Source organism: Daldinia decipiens, assembly GCF_022478715.1.
Source record: "Daldinia decipiens strain CBS 113046 unplaced genomic scaffold F4813scaffold_1, whole genome shotgun sequence".
Lineage (NCBI taxonomy): Eukaryota > Fungi > Ascomycota > Sordariomycetes > Xylariales > Hypoxylaceae > Daldinia > Daldinia decipiens.
The window spans coordinates 1,241,008-1,258,585 of NW_026054544.1; the positions used below are offsets into that span (position 1 = coordinate 1,241,008).

The 17,578-nt window shown below is 45.6% G+C and overlaps 7 protein-coding genes across 7 annotated transcripts; 3 read left to right on the forward strand and 4 right to left on the reverse strand.

Annotated features, from left to right (window-relative positions):
* The first annotated feature begins 3 nt into the window (after nt 1-3).
* F4813DRAFT_342312 (uroporphyrin-III C-methyltransferase) lies at nt 4-2,374 on the forward strand. The gene is made up of 2 exons (XM_049241392.1): nt 4-620; nt 678-2,374. Exons 1-2 carry the CDS (start codon nt 296-298, stop codon nt 2,045-2,047), a joined length of 1,695 nt encoding a protein of 564 aa, XP_049104874.1. The 5' UTR covers nt 4-295; the 3' UTR covers nt 2,048-2,374.
* Nucleotides 2,375-2,380: 6 nt separating this feature from the next.
* F4813DRAFT_342313 (uncharacterized protein) lies at nt 2,381-3,864 on the reverse strand. The gene is made up of 2 exons (XM_049241393.1): nt 3,158-3,864; nt 2,381-3,105 (listed from the first exon to the last, which is right to left on the reverse strand). Exons 1-2 carry the CDS (start codon nt 3,514-3,516, stop codon nt 2,556-2,558), a joined length of 909 nt encoding a protein of 302 aa, XP_049104875.1. The 5' UTR covers nt 3,517-3,864; the 3' UTR covers nt 2,381-2,555.
* Nucleotides 3,865-3,887: 23 nt separating this feature from the next.
* On the reverse strand, nt 3,888-6,624 carry F4813DRAFT_342316 (amino acid transporter; the record flags this gene model as incomplete). Its single annotated transcript, XM_049241394.1, has 4 exons — nt 5,198-6,624; nt 4,804-5,041; nt 4,339-4,736; nt 3,888-4,258 (listed from the first exon to the last, which is right to left on the reverse strand). Coding segments are annotated over exons 1-4 (1,634 nt in total), but the record flags the coding sequence as incomplete, so codon positions are not given.
* Nucleotides 6,625-7,052: 428 nt separating this feature from the next.
* F4813DRAFT_342317 (uncharacterized protein) lies at nt 7,053-7,808 on the reverse strand. The gene has a single exon (XM_049241395.1). It carries the CDS (start codon nt 7,510-7,512, stop codon nt 7,204-7,206), a length of 309 nt encoding a protein of 102 aa, XP_049104877.1. The 5' UTR covers nt 7,513-7,808; the 3' UTR covers nt 7,053-7,203.
* Nucleotides 7,809-7,839: 31 nt separating this feature from the next.
* On the reverse strand, nt 7,840-8,576 carry F4813DRAFT_342318 (P-loop containing nucleoside triphosphate hydrolase protein). The gene is made up of 2 exons (XM_049241396.1): nt 8,236-8,576; nt 7,840-8,185 (listed from the first exon to the last, which is right to left on the reverse strand). The coding sequence occupies exons 1-2, from the start codon at nt 8,481-8,483 to the stop codon at nt 7,870-7,872; spliced, it is 564 nt and encodes a 187-aa protein (XP_049104878.1). The 5' UTR covers nt 8,484-8,576; the 3' UTR covers nt 7,840-7,869.
* A 1,560-nt stretch (nt 8,577-10,136) lies between these two features.
* On the forward strand, nt 10,137-11,819 carry F4813DRAFT_394986 (uncharacterized protein; the record flags this gene model as incomplete). The annotated part of the gene is made up of 1 exon (XM_049247645.1): nt 10,137-11,819. Exon 1 carries the CDS (start codon nt 10,293-10,295, stop codon nt 11,817-11,819), a length of 1,527 nt encoding a protein of 508 aa, XP_049104879.1. The 5' UTR covers nt 10,137-10,292.
* Nucleotides 11,820-14,871: 3,052 nt separating this feature from the next.
* On the forward strand, nt 14,872-16,132 carry F4813DRAFT_14451 (uncharacterized protein). Its single transcript, XM_049238868.1, has 4 exons — nt 14,872-15,121; nt 15,170-15,623; nt 15,676-15,878; nt 15,936-16,132. The coding sequence occupies exons 1-4, from the start codon at nt 15,031-15,033 to the stop codon at nt 16,016-16,018; spliced, it is 831 nt and encodes a 276-aa protein (XP_049104880.1). The 5' UTR covers nt 14,872-15,030; the 3' UTR covers nt 16,019-16,132.
* Nucleotides 16,133-17,578: the final 1,446 nt, after the last annotated feature.

The window sequence follows — 17,578 nt, forward strand, 5'->3', positions numbered from 1 at the left end:
TGCCGGGAATCGGTCCAGACTCTTCAAAGAATTCCGCCGCGGCGCTCATGGCGACATCGCCTCTAGTCGCGGATAACTTCTTAGCTAAGAACTATATATATTTTTCTTAGGAATTTTGTAAAGATATACTTACAATGACTAATTATGTCTTCTTCCCTCCATGATTTCTTCTTTCTTTTCCTTTAACTATAACTATACTTGTATAGTTGTTCTATTTCAGTATCGCTGCTAAAGGTACTTATTTCGTCTAAGGCAGTGGGAGACTTGAGCTATCAATTCGTCTTCAAGCGCCTACATGAAGGGGCCTAAACCGACGATGAATAGTTACATATCCCTCCTGACGGCGACAGATGCCCGATCACATGTCCATCTAATCGTCGGTACGAACCCTCTTGCGGCAGCGCGCTGTGGACAGTCGTTAAGTGCCGGCGCATCGCCGATCCTTATTGCGCCGGAGACAGCAGAGCTGTATTATGCGCTGCAGAAGCGCGTGGACGATGGTGAAGTGAAATGGGTAAAGAGCAAATTCCAGGACGAGCATCTATTCACATTGGGAAGAGAGGAAATCGATCGCGTTGTGGACGCTGTTTTTGTGACTTCGGGAGCTCGAGATCCTCTAAGTACGACATGCTACCGAAACCACCATAGTAGAAAAAACCCTTACTAATTTAAAACAGGCGCACATATATCGTCACTTTGCAAGCGTAACCGCATTCCTGTGAACGTTGTCGATGCGCCGCAATTATGCTCCTTCTCCCTCCTATCCACGCACGTCGACGGTCCGCTACAAATCGGTATTACAACGAATGGCCGCGGGTGCAAACTGGCGTCTAGGATACGTCGCGAAGTTGCAGCTTCGCTACCCCCGAACCTAGGATCTGCCTGTTCGCGACTGGGCGACGTGCGCAGGAAGATACAAGAGGAAGATCACTTGCTACATATGGCCCTGGCGGACGGAGACGATGTTGACGACTCGATCGACCAATCAGCTAGTTTCAATAAGCTCGTTACAGAGGCAGACTTAGACGCAGTGAAGAACAGGCGCATGCGCTGGCTTAGCCAAATCTGCGAGTATTGGCCGTTGAAGCGGCTTGCTGCTATCACAGATGAGGATGTGGCTAACATCTTAAAATCCTACGACGACCTTGGCTCTTCTAATCCAATTGGCAAATCTTCCCCCGCCAACAACGCTAGCAACCGGGGGCGCATCATTCTCGCCGGGTCCGGCCCCGGCCACCCGGACCTACTCACGCGGGCAACATATAAGGCCATACAAAGCGCAGATCTGGTGCTAGTGGACAAGTTAGTGCCAGCCGGCGTGCTAGACTTGATTCCGCGCCGCACCCCCGTGCACATCGCACGCAAGTTTCCGGGTAACGCAGACGCGGCACAGGCCGAGCTGGAGGAAATGGCCATGGCGGGCGCGCGCGAGGGTAAGACGGTCCTACGCCTCAAGCAAGGCGATCCGTATATATACGGGCGTGGCGGCGAGGAAGTCGAGCACTTCCGGAGTCAGGGGCTAGGCGACAAGGTTGTAGTCCTGCCAGGGGTTACATCGGCGCTATCCGCACCCTTATTCGCAGGGATTCCACCTACGCAGCGCGACGTTGCGGACCAGGTATTAGTGTGCACGGGGACAGGTAAGAAGGGCAAGGCACCGGCACCGCCGGAGTATGTGCCGAGTAGGACAGTCGTGTTCCTCATGGCGCTGCACCGCATTGCGGGGCTTGTAGAAGAGTTGACGGGGCACCTGGAAACGGAGAAAAACACAACTGCTGATGAAGCTCCTCGGCGCGCGCTATGGCCGCGAAATACACCCTGCGCCGTAGTCGAGCGCGCTAGTTGCCCAGACCAACGCGTCATCCGGACTACGCTGGACCGCGTCGTCGAGGCTGTCGAGCAGGAGGGCAGTAGACCCCCGGGACTACTTGTCGTCGGGCGCGCGTGCGAGTTATTAAATAAGCTTGAGAAGGGCCGCGCGTGGAGCGTCGAGGAGGGGTTTAGAGGGTTGGATTTTGGGCTGGAAGGGCTGGATCTAGGTGCGTGATGAGATGATGCATGGCGAACAGGGGTTGGGGGCTTAGCGGAGAAAGGCGCATAGGTGATTTGCATATGGGCGGCGTTTGAGGTATCTTGTATGAGATACGGTTTGAATCTTATATGTGTAGGTATATTTGTATTATACTTGTTAACGGAACACACTAACCTGCATGAAGTGGATGTCATTCATATACAATTCATATACCATTCATACATGTACCACTTATAGTCTTAGATCAGTCTTCCTAGGCAATAATATTGGTGCACTTACACCAAGGTAGACAGTCTTAGATACAGCTCATTATTCCCTACGAATCTAATACTTTTAGAGACACATAGTTGTAGTTATTCTTATTGTAACTATTTCTAACAGCGTATTCCTATAAAATTGCTTTATGTATTGTGACAATCTACCCGTATCCTATACACACCGCGTCCTCGTCTCGTCTTCTTACACCTCAAGACGTCTATTTCATCTCATAAGAGGTATCTAACCCTTTCTTCTTTACATATATTTAATCCCTGTCGTCGGGATGGAACACCAGCGCGCGAACCTCAATGCTCTCGCGCTTGGGCACGTCAGGCCCGATCGCCGGGTCCACGAAAGCCGTGTGCGGGACGCGGCGGGCGCGCCCGTCCGTCTTCGAGTCGAAGCACTTGATGAACAGGACCTCCTCGGGCGTGAGCCCGTACTTGTAGTACCAGCGGTGGCCGGGGGCGTAGCGGACGGCGAACGTCTCGCCCTTGCGGTTCGGGTAGATGAGCGGGATGGGCACGAGCTCGGCCTCGCCGACGGAGTTGGCTTCGGCGATGGCCAGCGGGTCCCTCAGGACGGTCTTGATCGGCCGCCAGACGTTGATGATTTGCACGCGGCCCTTGAGCAGCTCGGCGGCTTCTTCCGCGGGCAGGTGGTGCGGCACGCGGGATAGGGCCGCCGAGTACGTCTGGTCGATGTGCACGCGGTTTACGGGGCCGCGGAGCGAGGGGCCGCCGTCGGCGCCGCGCTGGTCGGCTGGGTTGCGCCGGATGGTGTGGTCGAAGATGAAGATCTTGGATGCGCCGGTTCTGGGGGTGGGGGTTAGCCGATGATACTTATATTTCTTACTCGTCAACTTACGCATCCTTCAGCAGCTGCTCGGTCTCGGGGTAGTATACCGCCTTGATATGGTCGTCGTCTAGGAAGTCCTTCTCCTGCGCAACATGGCGATAGAACTGGAAACCGTGCTTGTCGAGGGTAAACTCGTCTTCCCGACCTGACACATCCGTAATGTGGACTGGGTGAGACTCGGACGGCCGGTTCTGCGTCTCGGGCTTGTTTACGTAGGTAGGAGCCGGCGGCGAGCCGTCTTCCGCGTCCTTGTGGTAGTTTAGTAGGGTGTCGACGTCACGCGGTGCTGGAGCTGCGGGTGTAGCCGTTACACCAGCGGCTGAAAAAGCCGGGACAGATCTGGGGATTTGGACGTCTGGGGAGGCCATTGTGTGTTTTGTATACTTGTTGAAGGCGTAGTAATGCTTGTATACTTGTGTCCGATGTGGCAATGGATGGAGAGGCAAGTCTTGTTCCTTATATACTTCCTTATCGAAAGATGAACTCCTTAATCCGGAAATGCTGGGATATTGGCTGCTACCTCATCGATGGCTATCGGTACTGTAGTGCAAGTCCACTTGGGGTAAAGGAATAGTAGCTCCCCGCAATCACGCAAGATTGCGACAGTAGGGGGAGCTCTGTGACAGGACGTCACGCGCCCAGAGTATAAGATGATTGCCTACACCCTGCATCTAGACTCCAAGGGCGTGGCACTGATTAGAAATACTAATTTCAGGTTGTATTTGTCATATCTTGATTTCTAACTAAGAGGTACGTTCACTTGTTCAGTATTGCTGGTCTATAGCCTTTGTTTTCACTGACATCTATGATTTCCGTCTAGCTGCGGCTCAATATAGTATGAAGCTAGATTACACAACCACGACTGAATACCTACTATAACCTAATTTGAAAAAAGTTCCCGAGTATTACTCAACATCAATACACACAGTAAGCAGAGTTGTAAAAGGTACCATGTATTTAAACAATTAGTCAACATCATTCGGTACCCGTGTTAGCACAGTGATGGCTGTCCCATCATCTAGCACGTCTTGCTTCTCTTCCAACCTATACCCGCCGAGTCGGGGTAATATAACTGTCCATATAAGCCAGTATAGGACTCCGAACACAAGTCTACGAATTTGTAAGCATATGCGGTTATAATCTTAAAGACACTATTATTGGTTCTTTATGTTGGGAACGCTGTAACTCACATGCCGACGCCAACAATAGCGTATGTCGCATAAAATAGACCGCCGGGTTTCGGATGTGATGGAGGAAAAAAGGGGGCAGCTAGTAAAGAAAAGCATAGGATGATCCTAAAGATGACCGCCGGGATCCAGGCTTTGAACGGCCGTTTCAAATCTGGTCGCTTATATCGCAGCCAAATAAGTCCTATTGACGTTGCAAGTGCAAATACTTGTCCCGGGTAACCCTCAACTTCTAATATAAAGGAGTACACTTCGCTCGACGGCGGGAGTATGATGACCAGAACAGAAGGGATCCAGTGCACAATCAATCCTCCTAATGGCGCGTTAAAGGGCTTCGAGGACGAAAGATATCTGGAAAATGGTAAAAAGCCCGCACGAGCAACCTCCTGATTTAGACGCGCCTACAGTTGGTCAGAATCCGGGTCTTACACTGGTGACCTGACAAAAGCTTTGGAAGCATAAGCCTACCGTTGAAAATGTCACCACCATCACATTACCTGCTGCCGAGAGCGCAACGGCTAAGGGTAGAAACCGCTTGCCGATGTTAGGGCCAAATGTACGTTCAAAGAATAGCGCTGCAACCAGTTGACCGCTCTCTTTGATATCCTCGATGGGTACCACGGCGAAATAAGCGAGATTAGCAAGCAAGTACAAGAGGCACGCGGTAACCAAAGCCGTCAGAGAAACCGACTTCAAGGTTCTAACACTGTATCAACGAGATAGTCAGCCATTTGCTCGATTAGTAAACAACCCGATAGTTGAGACTCATGCATAGGTAGTTTAGGAATACTCAATCCCGGTCGACTCGATTAGGAAATTCGAACCGCAAGCCTGGCGGGAGGAAGGAGAGGCAAGGACTTACGGATCCTTCACTTCGTTCATAACGTTATTCAGGTTGGACAGTCCAGCATAAGAATAGAAGACCTTGAATAATGAAGTCGCAAGGGTCCCAAGATTCCAGTCACTCCCTTCCCATAGTCCTTCCCAAGATTGTATCTTCTTCGGCCTTAAATCCGCATCTTCCTGCTCGGGCCTAAATATTACGACGTAAAGAGCCGATAGCACCATGAATACAACAAGTCCCACCTTGATCCAGCCAAGGAAGTTTTGGATGCGTATGCCAGCTCTGTACCAGACGCCGTGAATAATTGTGATGACAGTAAGGAGTCCAACCGCCAGGGCCTTCCTGGAAAAGTCTCGAGCCTCGACGTCGAATACGAAATGCACATATTGGCTGAAGATGACGCAGTTGCTTGCCGTGAAACCTAAAAGCACGGCTTGAACCGCGATCATGGTCGAGGCAAAGAAACGCGGCCACGGATATGTGAACTCGAGGTATACCTTGTCTCCACCGGACCGTGGCAGCATGCAACCATATTCCAGAGATACCGTCAGGCCGCATGCTACGACGACGGCGCCAAGGATCCAAATCGAAAGCGAAAGACCCACACTTCCGACGGAGGACAGGATAACTCCCGGAACTGCAAAGATGCCGCTTCCGATAACTCTTGAGATGGCGATGATATAAGCGCTTTTCCAGTCGATGTTCCGGCCTAGGACGGACTCCTCGGGCAAGACATCATCCTCGAGATTTCCGAACTCGGGTGGTGAAGAAGGCCCATCTTCGTCATCCGTTGGGGGCTTGACGATCGAAGACGAGCGTATCGATGCCGAGTCTGCGCCCAACAAGGGGCTATCTTCGCCGTAGGACGTAGACATTTTTCTAGAAAGGCTCGGGGAAACAGTTCGCACACAGACGCGTAATTCTAGCTCATAGTTCCTACTACTGTCGTTTGTTTTATTCGCGATCGTGTATAACTAGAAGTTATTGTCCGGCCAGAGAGATTCGAATATTGGGAGCTGTTTATTAGGTTCGGGTATTATTGAGTTTCTCGAATATGAAGGATGCAAATCCATTATTAGTATTATTAGGTTTTCCGACGGACTGGAAATCGCACCTCGGACGCCCTCTGATTGCCTGAGCTGCTGACAAAAGTGTCTCTTGATCACTAAATCCAGAGGTTGCGCCATCCTCTTGTTTCACTGTGTGCCACTCAGCCCTGTTGATGTTCTCGCACGTCATCTCCCCTGACGTTTGCACCACCTTTGCTGAATAACCACTGAGATCTCTCAGCTGGATATTGAGCTTATCTTTGGGCTCGAGCTCCAGCCTATATGATAAGATAATCGATTTGAAGCTCTCTAAGGTTGGTATTAGTTTAGGATTTGGTTGTATGAATAAATAGCTTTTTAGTTGCGAGTTAAAGTTGATAACTATTTTTATTAATCTTCTACTATTGTTTATATACTTTAGCTGTTTGTTGGTCTGCTCTACTTCTATTAAGAGTTAGGTTAAGAGCTCGATATCACGGATCTCATTCTTATCACTAAATACCTCCTAACGTTACCGAGACATTGGGGGTGGATACCGGGTCACCCGGGGCGGTGTTTGACTTTACGGAGTCCGGTACCAGGTATTTATTCTTTTCTAATCCTTAGGCGTTGATTGGCTACATCCTACTACCCTTTTAACCTAGGCGCTTCTATTGACTCCATATTGACCCCATATTGAGAGTAGCTTATTGCTTATTGTAACTGGAATGAATATCATTGATTGGGCTGATAGCTCTCTGGTCAGTTCTCTTGGGCGGTACTATTTGATGATCACCCTAAATGTATGCAGTAACTGCAGTGACATGAGGACTGGATACTTCAACTAGGTACCTAATGTAAGTCTCTATCAAAAAAGCGCTCAGTACTCAGGGCGACACTTTAAACCCCCGTACTAATATTCTAGATGCTGCTCTATAGACAGATATGGTCCATTCGGTGACTCTCCCTTTTAGTGCCTTCCTTCTCTACTCCTCCTCATGAAACCAGTCTCACTTCAATCTCCCCATCAACATCGACATCAACGACGAACGAAGTAATAGGCTGGTTTTCATCAAACTCGTCACCATCTTTCAAGTATTGGCTAACGAGCGGATCCTGGACCATGCGCTCCACGGCTAGATTGATGCTACGGGCGCCGGTCTTCTTGTCGTATTCGTCACGGGTGATGGCGGAGCATACTGTTGCATCATTCTTGATACGGATGCTGATGTTTCCGACATAGACGTCCTCTTCCTTGTTTAGAGCTAGACGCACATGTCGAGCAATTTCGTTCTCTAAATCCATCAATGTTCTATGAGCAATGACAGCTGCCTCCTGTGGCGAAAAGACGAGGAAGGGGATGATTTCGGTAATTCGACCACTCAAAGGAGCTCCGAAATGTCCAGTAAACTCCTTGCGTAGCTGACGACACAACTTCTCTACCACCTTATCCTGAGCATCTTGGTCTTCCGAGTAGAAAAGAGTCTTTTCGTTAGCATTGCAGAATCCATGAATACTGTCATCCAGTTTATTTGTGGCGAGAATCCAAATTGTCTTGGAGCAGTCAATAATTTTCCCATTTCGACGATCTTCATAGCGGCCTTTTCTTACTTGTTAGTGTACAAAAGGTAAACGGTACAGCTGTCTACCTAGGTAGGTTTACTAACCATCTTGGAAAGGTAATAACAATGTGTTATGTATATCCTTGCTAGTTTTCTCGAACTCATCCATGAACACGATACATCGCTGCTTATCCTTGCGAACCAGAAAGTTATTCAATATTGAGCCTTCCTCATGCCCGCTATAGGGGGGACGTGGTCCGAACAGCTCGTTGTCTTGCTTAAATAGGGTACAGTCTACCACATGCAATTCTAGCGACATAAGGTCCCCGAATCTTTTAGCAAGTTCCGTTTTGCCGTGACCGCTCGGTCCTGCGAAGACCAAAATAAACGGTTTTCTCTTTTGGAGTGCAAGGTAACTTATGTCTATTAGCTATAGAACGTACATGTGTAGAAGCCTGGAACTTACACAAGAAGCTTTTTTTGGAGCCAGCGTGTTGCAATGGACTGAGCGACAATCATTTGGTGAAGGCCTAGGACTTCCCCAGCGCCTTGTCGATTGAGCACTTCTTTCTCTCGACCGGAGTGCGGCATGAACTTGCTGGACCTGTAGAGATCATATCGCTGTGACAGTGTTAGAACCTCAGCGAGATATTCCCGTACCTCCTCTGTGCACCATTCCTTGTTATCTTCGTTAATGTCGTGAAGTTCTTCCATAATCGGCCCTCCCTGCGGCAAATCTCGACAATAGGGATCATAGAACGCTTTAGGGATGACCCGAGGGTCTGCGCCAAATCTAAGAAGAGTAGCAAGTGTCTTTGAGGCCTGAAGCATAGTTTTGCCTCCATGAAGAATAGAGAAACCGATTGCGGGAATGGCACTAGGCCCCCACGTCGCGTTAGGATCGCCTCCGTGCTTGAGCCACTCACGAAGTATACCGATATCATTAGTCGAGATGACATAGAAAATTGCCGGATACCCATCAATTGTTTCATTCAAATGCGTATACAAATCATCTTTATCGTAGTACCCTAGGTATCTACGGATACGGTCGGCGTCGAAATAGCCAGCTCGAATTGCGCCCAGGAGTTCGCGGAGCTCAAAGACATGCGGGTCAGGGGGCTCATTAACGATAGACCTATCAGGAACCGGAAGTGTTGGCAGCTTAGGCATCCATGAGTTGTCTTCATTAAGACCTTCGTCTCCAGCTTGTGACGATTCAAGTGAATTTGTCATAACCCGGGTGTCATGTTTGTCACTCGAATTGCTCAGTGAGATATCATCATCAAACGGAGGGACGGCTTTAAGGTATTTCTAAACACTTGTTAAACGAGAGGCCTGGAAATTAAAGAGGAAATTCAAACCTCAGATTCTTTATATTTTTCTATGGCCTCTTCGACATCATTTTCATAAAACTATAATATTAGCGATTTCAATATTGTGGGAGCCGTATGAAAGCTCACTTCTAGAATATCCGACGCGGTGTCTCTAGAACAGCTTGGGTACTGTGCTAGAAATCGACTTATGTCTTCTTCCTTTGGAGCAGTAGACATGATGTTCTGAAAGCAAGATCTGAACAGGTAGAATAAAATGAGAATACAAGATGTCGTTACGATGTATGAAAATATCAGGGGCATACAAAAATATTAAATAGGCTCTCACATAGGTACCCATGGGCATTGGGTACCTAATAGGTCGGTAAGTGCTAGAGAATTCGACTACGAAGCTATTCCTAGACATATCAAGGCTACGAATCGTAATGGGTACCTATGCTTTTACTTCTTTGATCGTTTGGCATTGTATATTTTGTAACTGTGTCACAAGGAAGAAAGCCCTTTCTTCATCCATCTATAGAATAATCGAGCGGTTAAACTAGGGTATTGTTTGCAGTTGTTGAGCCTAGCCTAATCGGTGACTATCGATGGTATTCGAAGTGGCTGCCTATTGACCAGGTAATATAGGTCGAAAGCATAAGAAATGATCTATAATTATTCGAATCTATTCTATTATATTTCTATCTGGCCGTCAAGTCTGAGACCAAATACTCAATATAATATGAGCAGCTCATATAACTCTTGCTACCATATTCTGCCCGATGTTTGCGTCACGGATAGGCACAGTAATAGTTCCCGAATATTCGTCGAGGGATCCACCTAAGGTTAGGCACATACGGAACGGTGCCGATTTCCAATTTTACTTCCGCGCCAGTTTTTGTTTTCGGATTCTGTTTGTAAAGAATTCGTTGGAATCATCGCATAGCTTTCGGGATGTTAGATCCGTTTGAACTGGCTCTGTCAAGATGATGACCGAAAGTTTCTTGATGGTCGAACTTAGAGGAACTTCTTATCCTGCCATCAATGTAGAGATAGTTATATCGAAATATATAACAAGATACTTACCTAGGTACCCTACCTATGTTTCTACCTTACTAACACGTCCGGCTTGGAAAACCATTATCCTTTTCGAGATTTTGATACTGTGGTTAATAGGCACGTTATTTCCACTTCAAGTCAAGTTAGCACAGCCATGACAAACAACAGTGTACCTCCGATGCCACTGGAGGCATCCGGAAATATGACCATGAGTATGTCAACTACTACAGCGACATCGCGAAAGTTACCGATGCGGGGACCAGTTTCCCGGACGGTAACTGGAGTGCAATTTCCATCGGATCAATCCATACATCCCAGTCATACAACAACAGCAACAACCTCGAGAACTTCCACAACAAATAGCTCATCTATGGCCAACATACAGCTTAATCGAACTCGCAGTAGAGAAAAAGCCTTGAACATGGAACGTATTAATCTAGCGGGACAACTCAGTGATCAACAGAAGCTATGCGCAAGATTGGAAGCTACTATCATTAGTCTACAGGACGAGGTAACTAGCCTTAGTATTAGCAAGGAAACACTCGAAGCCGAATGTGAAAGGCTTCACGGACAAATACATGCGGCAGATGAAAATTCCAAATCTCAGACTACCGAAGCTGAACAGCGAGAAAAGGCTTTGTCGGATAAAATTACAGATCTGGAATCCAGACTCAATAAAATACTCAAGAGCCTCGAGGATACGAAATACGACCTAGGCATGGTTCAGTTAGCCTACACTCAGGTTGTCAATGCTCGTAATCAGCAAGTCAGCAAGGTCCAACAGCTTGAGCTAGACCTTAAGGCAGACCGAGCTAAAATCCACGACCTCAACGACTCGTGCAAGAATCTACAAGAAAAGAATTACAACGCAGACCTTGCTATTTACAATATGGAAAAGTCACACCAATCGCGCGAACGCGAGCTTCAGCAGCGGCTCACTTCCAAAGGTACCGAGATTAAGGACCTTAAGCGAGAACTCAACACCCTTCGAGGCACTTCTGCGGATGCTGTTGCGAAGAAAGAAGCTGTGCAGAAAGAACTTGCAGCTCGGAGTGATGAATTCAAGGCAGAATCCCAAAAGTTACAGCATAGTTTCGACGAGCTACAAAAATCCACCGCACCCTTCGACCAGACGATAGTTATTTGTGTTGATGTCAGCGGCAGTGTAGCTTCAGTAATCCACGAGGTTAAGCAGGTCTACAGAGACGTCTTGCATATCATCAAATCAAATAACAGCAATGCTGAAGTTGCTGTTGTGGTTCATGGGAGTTATGTGAAGATGGATCCTTCGCCTACCCAAACCATTAAAGATGGGACGTTTCGGATTCTGGACGGCATTAATAGTATAGGAACCGAAGATTATACTTATTGCATGGAACAAGCCAGAAACATCCTTCACCGTGTAGGTGTTGGTAGCAAAAAGTGTATAGTACTTATTGGAGATGGAGATGCGATCTGCTCGAGCAGTACCTCCCTTTTCGCAACTTGCGATCAGCTGAAGTCCGCAAATATTCAGGCGCACTCAGTTATCATTACCAATGTTCCAAATCGGTGTAGATACGCGGAGATGCGAGCTATTTCCAAGTCTACTGGTGGTCGAGTTGAGGACAAGTATACCTACTTGTCGGCTATTGAGGAAATTCTCCGTCATCAACGCGAGCAACATTTCAAGGCCCTCTAGTTCTGATTTCTAGTTTTTTAACCTCCAATAGGATTATGGTTAATGATGTTGATCTGATATCGCCTGACGCTGTTTCATACTCAAGGCTTATTTTGGAGGGAATTGGGTTGTCACTTGAATGCGGGTTTAGTATAACATGATTGCATTGCTGTTACTAGGCTTAGTTAAATGATAGGGGTTGATATCCTAAAGGTTGACAGATTAGGTGCCTACACATACGACTATTCACATCATCGTACAATTTATGACCTTGAACTTGAATTCTTTCTATCTAGATACCTATCGCTCCGGGATAACACCGAGGTCGTCACTCTCGAATAGTTATTTCCTCACGAGGACAAGGTCGGTCCTTTGCACTCAAGACATCATAACAGATAAGTTGGGTACCTGCAGCTTACTTATTCGTGAAACAATGATTTGTCATTTATGAGAAATCAATTAGACTTCAATCGGCGGATGGAAGGAGGCAATACCTATGTAGAAATCTGCGTTTGCATTTAAAGGTTGATTTGGATAATATTCGCCCTACTTCGGCTACATACATACCTAAACACTGAAAATTTCGAAGACATCACCAATTACTATCCCAACCGTTTTCAACTATTATGAAATATGATAAGTCTAAAATATAATCGGCTGACATTGACAAAGTCTTCGGCTAAAAGCATCATAAGAGTAAATCGTACCTTTCTTGGCCGCATTAGGTATTAGTAAACAGCAGTTCTCTATAACTATATAGTTTATATGGGTTTCACTTACGAGATCTCTATAGATCATTTTCCTAAATCATATTCTACCTCATCCTATCCTATTCAATCAAGATGAAATACGTCCATTCTCTCAAGTTGAGCCGGCCAGCAGTTCGTACCCTTTCCCCAGGTTACAACCTATTCCGTTATATCTCATCGACTTCGGTCATGAATGGTACTAGCGAACAAAAGGGAACACCGGATTGCACTGAACCGCACAAGGGACCAATGGAGTCCTTTTTCGCCCAATACCCCGAATACAAATATGATGGCACTGTGCCGCTATGGGACGAGTTTAAGTCGCTGTGCAAATGCTATAAATGGACTAAAAAAAGCGATTCCAGGCGTCAAGCCCGATGTCAATACGATGATGCCATGAAAGCAGAATTTGGATGGAAATATAATCCTGACAATATATCACTATCATCATGGCAAGAACTTTGCCGTACTCTCGAAATGTCCCCCGTCCCCCATACAATCATTCCTTGTAAAAAGGTTTGTATCCTACGAGTCTATTTTCTGAAGCCTAGTTGTTATGAATATCATCAGATATGGACTAACAGTACATGGTTAGGGAGTTCTTTCGGTGTTCGTTAACCTCGTTAACCTTGTACATTGCCAACAAACTGGTGAGCGAGTGCACTTCTTTTCGAATTTGGAAGACCTCCAGAAATATACTAGGGAGTCAAAGGAAAGGATCTTCCGTAAGGAAATAGCTAAGGCACAAGGACCGTTACGATATCTATTGAGGAAGATATTATCGTAACTATATCAGCACGGTGGGAACGGGAATGGGTTTTAAGAATTTTGGTATTTCTATAATAGGTTTCCTTTTTCTACCGTAGGGTTGCTTTTTGATTCCGAAAACTTGTATTGCTAGCCTGGGTTTAGAGCTATCTTTGGAGTAAGGGGACTTCGCTAAAGTCGTGTGGTCACTGTATGAAGAATCAACCTGGTTTTTGGAGTAATTACTTCCATTTTCGTAGAATTTTAACATGGTTTCTGATTTTCTACCTGATATAAGTAGACACGTATATGTTAAGATGCTCATGACCTACTCGATTCAAGCCCTTCGATTCCTTGCGGCGGTGTTCACGGTCCTGTTTCCTAAGGGACCTTAAATTATAGCGTACCAAGTATTAAAGCGGGTGACGCAGTCCTGATCTGTTGAATCATGCTAAACCAGCTTTTTCAAGTCTCATACAAGGTAATATCTAGTATTAAGTTTGACGGAAGTTTTCCCTGAATATTATAACCGCACTAAATGTTGTTATCACTATTTATGTCAGGATTCTAGATGAGACATTTAATAGTGTAGGGTTGAAATATATTAGACAGCTTGGAGGAGCCTGTGAGAAAGGGGGTTAGATATGCCAACAACTCACGACGTCCGCATATTGTAGTAGGTAAAACTACCACTGATCCCAGATATAATTCTATTAATTGTATAATACTCAGTCAAATTTAGCAATTGTAGTAGCAACACTTCGCAGGGACTTCGCTATTCCCATCGTCCACACTAAGACGGCTCATGATACAGCTGGTGATGTGATAATAGCAAGATCGTCAAAGAGTCTTCTTACGGAATGGAAGTGGAGTGGCTAGCTGAAATGATATACCATTGTGCTGACACCACTACCTTGTATGAGTTGATGGGGTCCTGCTGTTAGCTCGCTCGAAATGTCTTGGCAATACAATTGCTAAATTATTTGTTACACAAAGGCTTCCAAATCGTGCTTTTAAGTCATTATAATATCGCCGAACTTCTAGGTACTATATTAATCTAGGAAAAACTAGGGTTCATTCTTTCGCAAGCTATGCTACTATATTAAGTAACATCTCATCATTTCGCAAACAGTACCATAGAGACGCCATGACTACCACTTGCCAAGCCAATGTTTTACAGTCACGAATCTCACCTAGACCACATTAAATTATTTAAAACTTAGAAGTACACTCTTAATAACCTATAGACTATATGGTTTATTACATAATGTACTCAGCCCCCAAGTAGCGCTTCTTTAAGCAGCCATTTACATCGCTGCTGACGTTTTCTAGTGACTAGTTTGCCCATGGCTGTAGCTAAAACTAAGCTATAATTTCCTTGCTGACTATGGGTCCTAAAGAGACATGCTCTAGACGCTCTGATGCTGGCGTCAACTTCAGTCTTGGCTATACCAATAAACTCTTCTGGGAAGGTAGCATAGCCAGGTTAGCTAGCTAGCTATAGTCTAAATCAATTGAACCAGTCTATAGAAAGAACATCGTGATCGAAATTAGATAATGTAGAGCCAAGCAATCCGCTTTTTATCACGTTGTCGCTGGTTCCCTCAGAAGGACTCTCACGTATAAGAAGTCCCGACGTCGACGCGGTTGAACTTTTAAAAAATCTCATTCATCAGTGTCACCACTCCCAAGCCGAGTCTTTAGAATCTAAATTTCATCATATTTCAAGAATCATCATGAAATTCGCATCAGTTTTTGGTGTCTCCGCCGCCCTTATAGGGTCTGCGCTTGGAACAACTAAAATCCCTGGATCTTGGTTCCATGATGGTCTGTATTTTACAATATTCTTTTATCCCAAACGCTAACATCTGTCAGATGATGGTTTCGGCAAGGGCCACAAGGCTGCCATGGCTGCTGTGCCTATGTTCCATTTTGGTCGTCCTCATGGCGCAAATCCATGCTACCCTGAGTCGGCACAGATCAATGGCAAGCAAGTCGACGGCAATGATCCAGACTCAGGAAACTGGTCGAATCTTGGTAGGGGTTGCGCCGACCCTGGCCCGTGGATTAATCCTAAGAATGGTGGTCCAGGGCAAGGAAACCCCTTCCCAGTGTATTACACTATCAACCAGTGCAAGGATCACGAGTTCCGTGTGACCTACAGCATTTATTTCAAGCATGATTCCGGGCACAAGAGCGACTGGGAGGTAGTCTCGGTTGTGTGGCAAGGAGATAGCAACAACATGTGGACTAGAAGCCAGCTCATGTTGGGCCAGCACGGCGGCTACGTAACAAGGAACTGGGGTGATATTCAGAATACCTTCAACGAGTAAGCAGGTTGTCGATATTTCATACAGGTCTATGTTCTAACATGCAGTTAGCTCGGGCGATAAAAGCACCAATGGGGCCAAGAACCGTGATCACGCTAAAGTCTACGTCGGTGCTTTCTACCACGCCATCTTCGACACTCGCAAAACATCTATCGATACCGCTGATCCTGCTGATAAACAAGCCGAGTTCCGTTCTAACGACTGGTTCATCTGGCCCTGGGACAGCCTTGTTCAGCCCGGCTCACTCATTCACTGTAAGTCTAGAAATGAATGGTTTCATCTCGTCTAGGGCTACACTAACCTCATCATAGCGGACTGGGTTTGGGGAAAGGCAGATACTAACCCCCCTACTCTCAGCGACTCGAGCAAGGGCCAGTACATCTGCAAGCACTAATCAGATACAGTTGTTGAACATTTTTCGTTCGCTCATCTACACGAGTCCTTTGACGTGGCGAGGATAGAATTTTGAAGTTGTAGAGCATTTGGTTTATTAGAAATTTCTGGCAGCATAAGTTCTCGAGGGGGGTATCATTAAAAGATCTATCACATCATTGTTTCTAGCATTATAGACTATTATAGACTAGTTCTATGCTCATTTAGCGATGAGCTTCGGATACTTGTTCTATTCTTTGTATTCATTATATATATTTAGCTTATTTTTATGTATTAACTCTCTTCCGGACTCCATTTTAAATTTTATATAGATTATTAGAGGTGTTGATAGATGAGCCGAGGTACATAATTCGATGAGATCTTCAGCTGTGTTTGCTTTGTAGGCAAAGGAATCACGCAGTATTGCATAAAGCACTCGTAGTTTAGAATCAATACTCCCTTCACGTGGATCTACAGCAAATGGTATACTATACTTTGAAGTTGGTATATTTTTGTATCCTATTTGACACATATATCATCCATAACTAACCCTTATTCCAATGGTGGAGCACAATATCAACTAAAAAAAAATCTACTAACAAATCACAACGCACAACATTTTCTATCACGGCATTTTAAGTCTCTCGTTCGTTTTCGGTATTCCAAATACCATTACATTTTTGTTTTGCTTCTAGTCTCATGCTTCCTAGAATGTTGATTCATTCAAACGTTATCAGGAAAGCAGGATACCTAGTGTACTTCTAAAGCCTATGCCGATGGCAACGATTTTGTAGCATCAACACCTAAGTTCAATAGCTGTCTTTCCATGTAAGCGAGGGCAGAAGTTGCAAGTACTTGTAGTTTATGATCTGGGGGTAGTTGCAAGGGAAGTTCCTTTTGATGGATTGGCGGATTAAGATCAGTTTCGCTAAGACGCTTCATGAAGCTACAAGCTCGCGTCGATCGTTTTGCGCAGTTAACACAGGGCTCCCCTGCACCTTGCGAGACACACTTGATATGTGCTTGGCGACATCTCTCACAACTCGTAATAGCTTTTGATCCACCTCTCTTGCGCTTCTGTGGGAGTTGCTTAACTTGTTTTCTTGTTGGCTGGTGGCCTGTGGAACTCATAGACCTGATTTTACATGGCGGATGATCGGGGAGAGGAACGCGCTTTTTTATAGTCATAGTGACTTAGTGAACAAGATATTTCAACTATTCAGCATGGAGAGGCAGTTTAATATCATCTCTCGAGACCATAGCTTAGATCACAGGAGGTAAGCATTAGTTCAATCAGGGGTGAGGTAGCCAGTGTTAGAAAACTTGTAATGAGGAATAAATTCACTTAGATATATTATAGATACCGACCAACTATATGGTAGGTGTTAAAAGTGAACTAGAGATATAGAAATACTTGAAAGAATAATACTTAATAAAGCCATCTTTTACACCGGCATCTGTGAATCTAACCTTTATGCAACTTTACCTCAATGCACTCGTATAGTGAAGTCTTAGCTGAAGGTTAGATAAGCATTAGAAGTCTATAAAAAATAGTTAGATGTGAGAGAAACTACAACTGTAG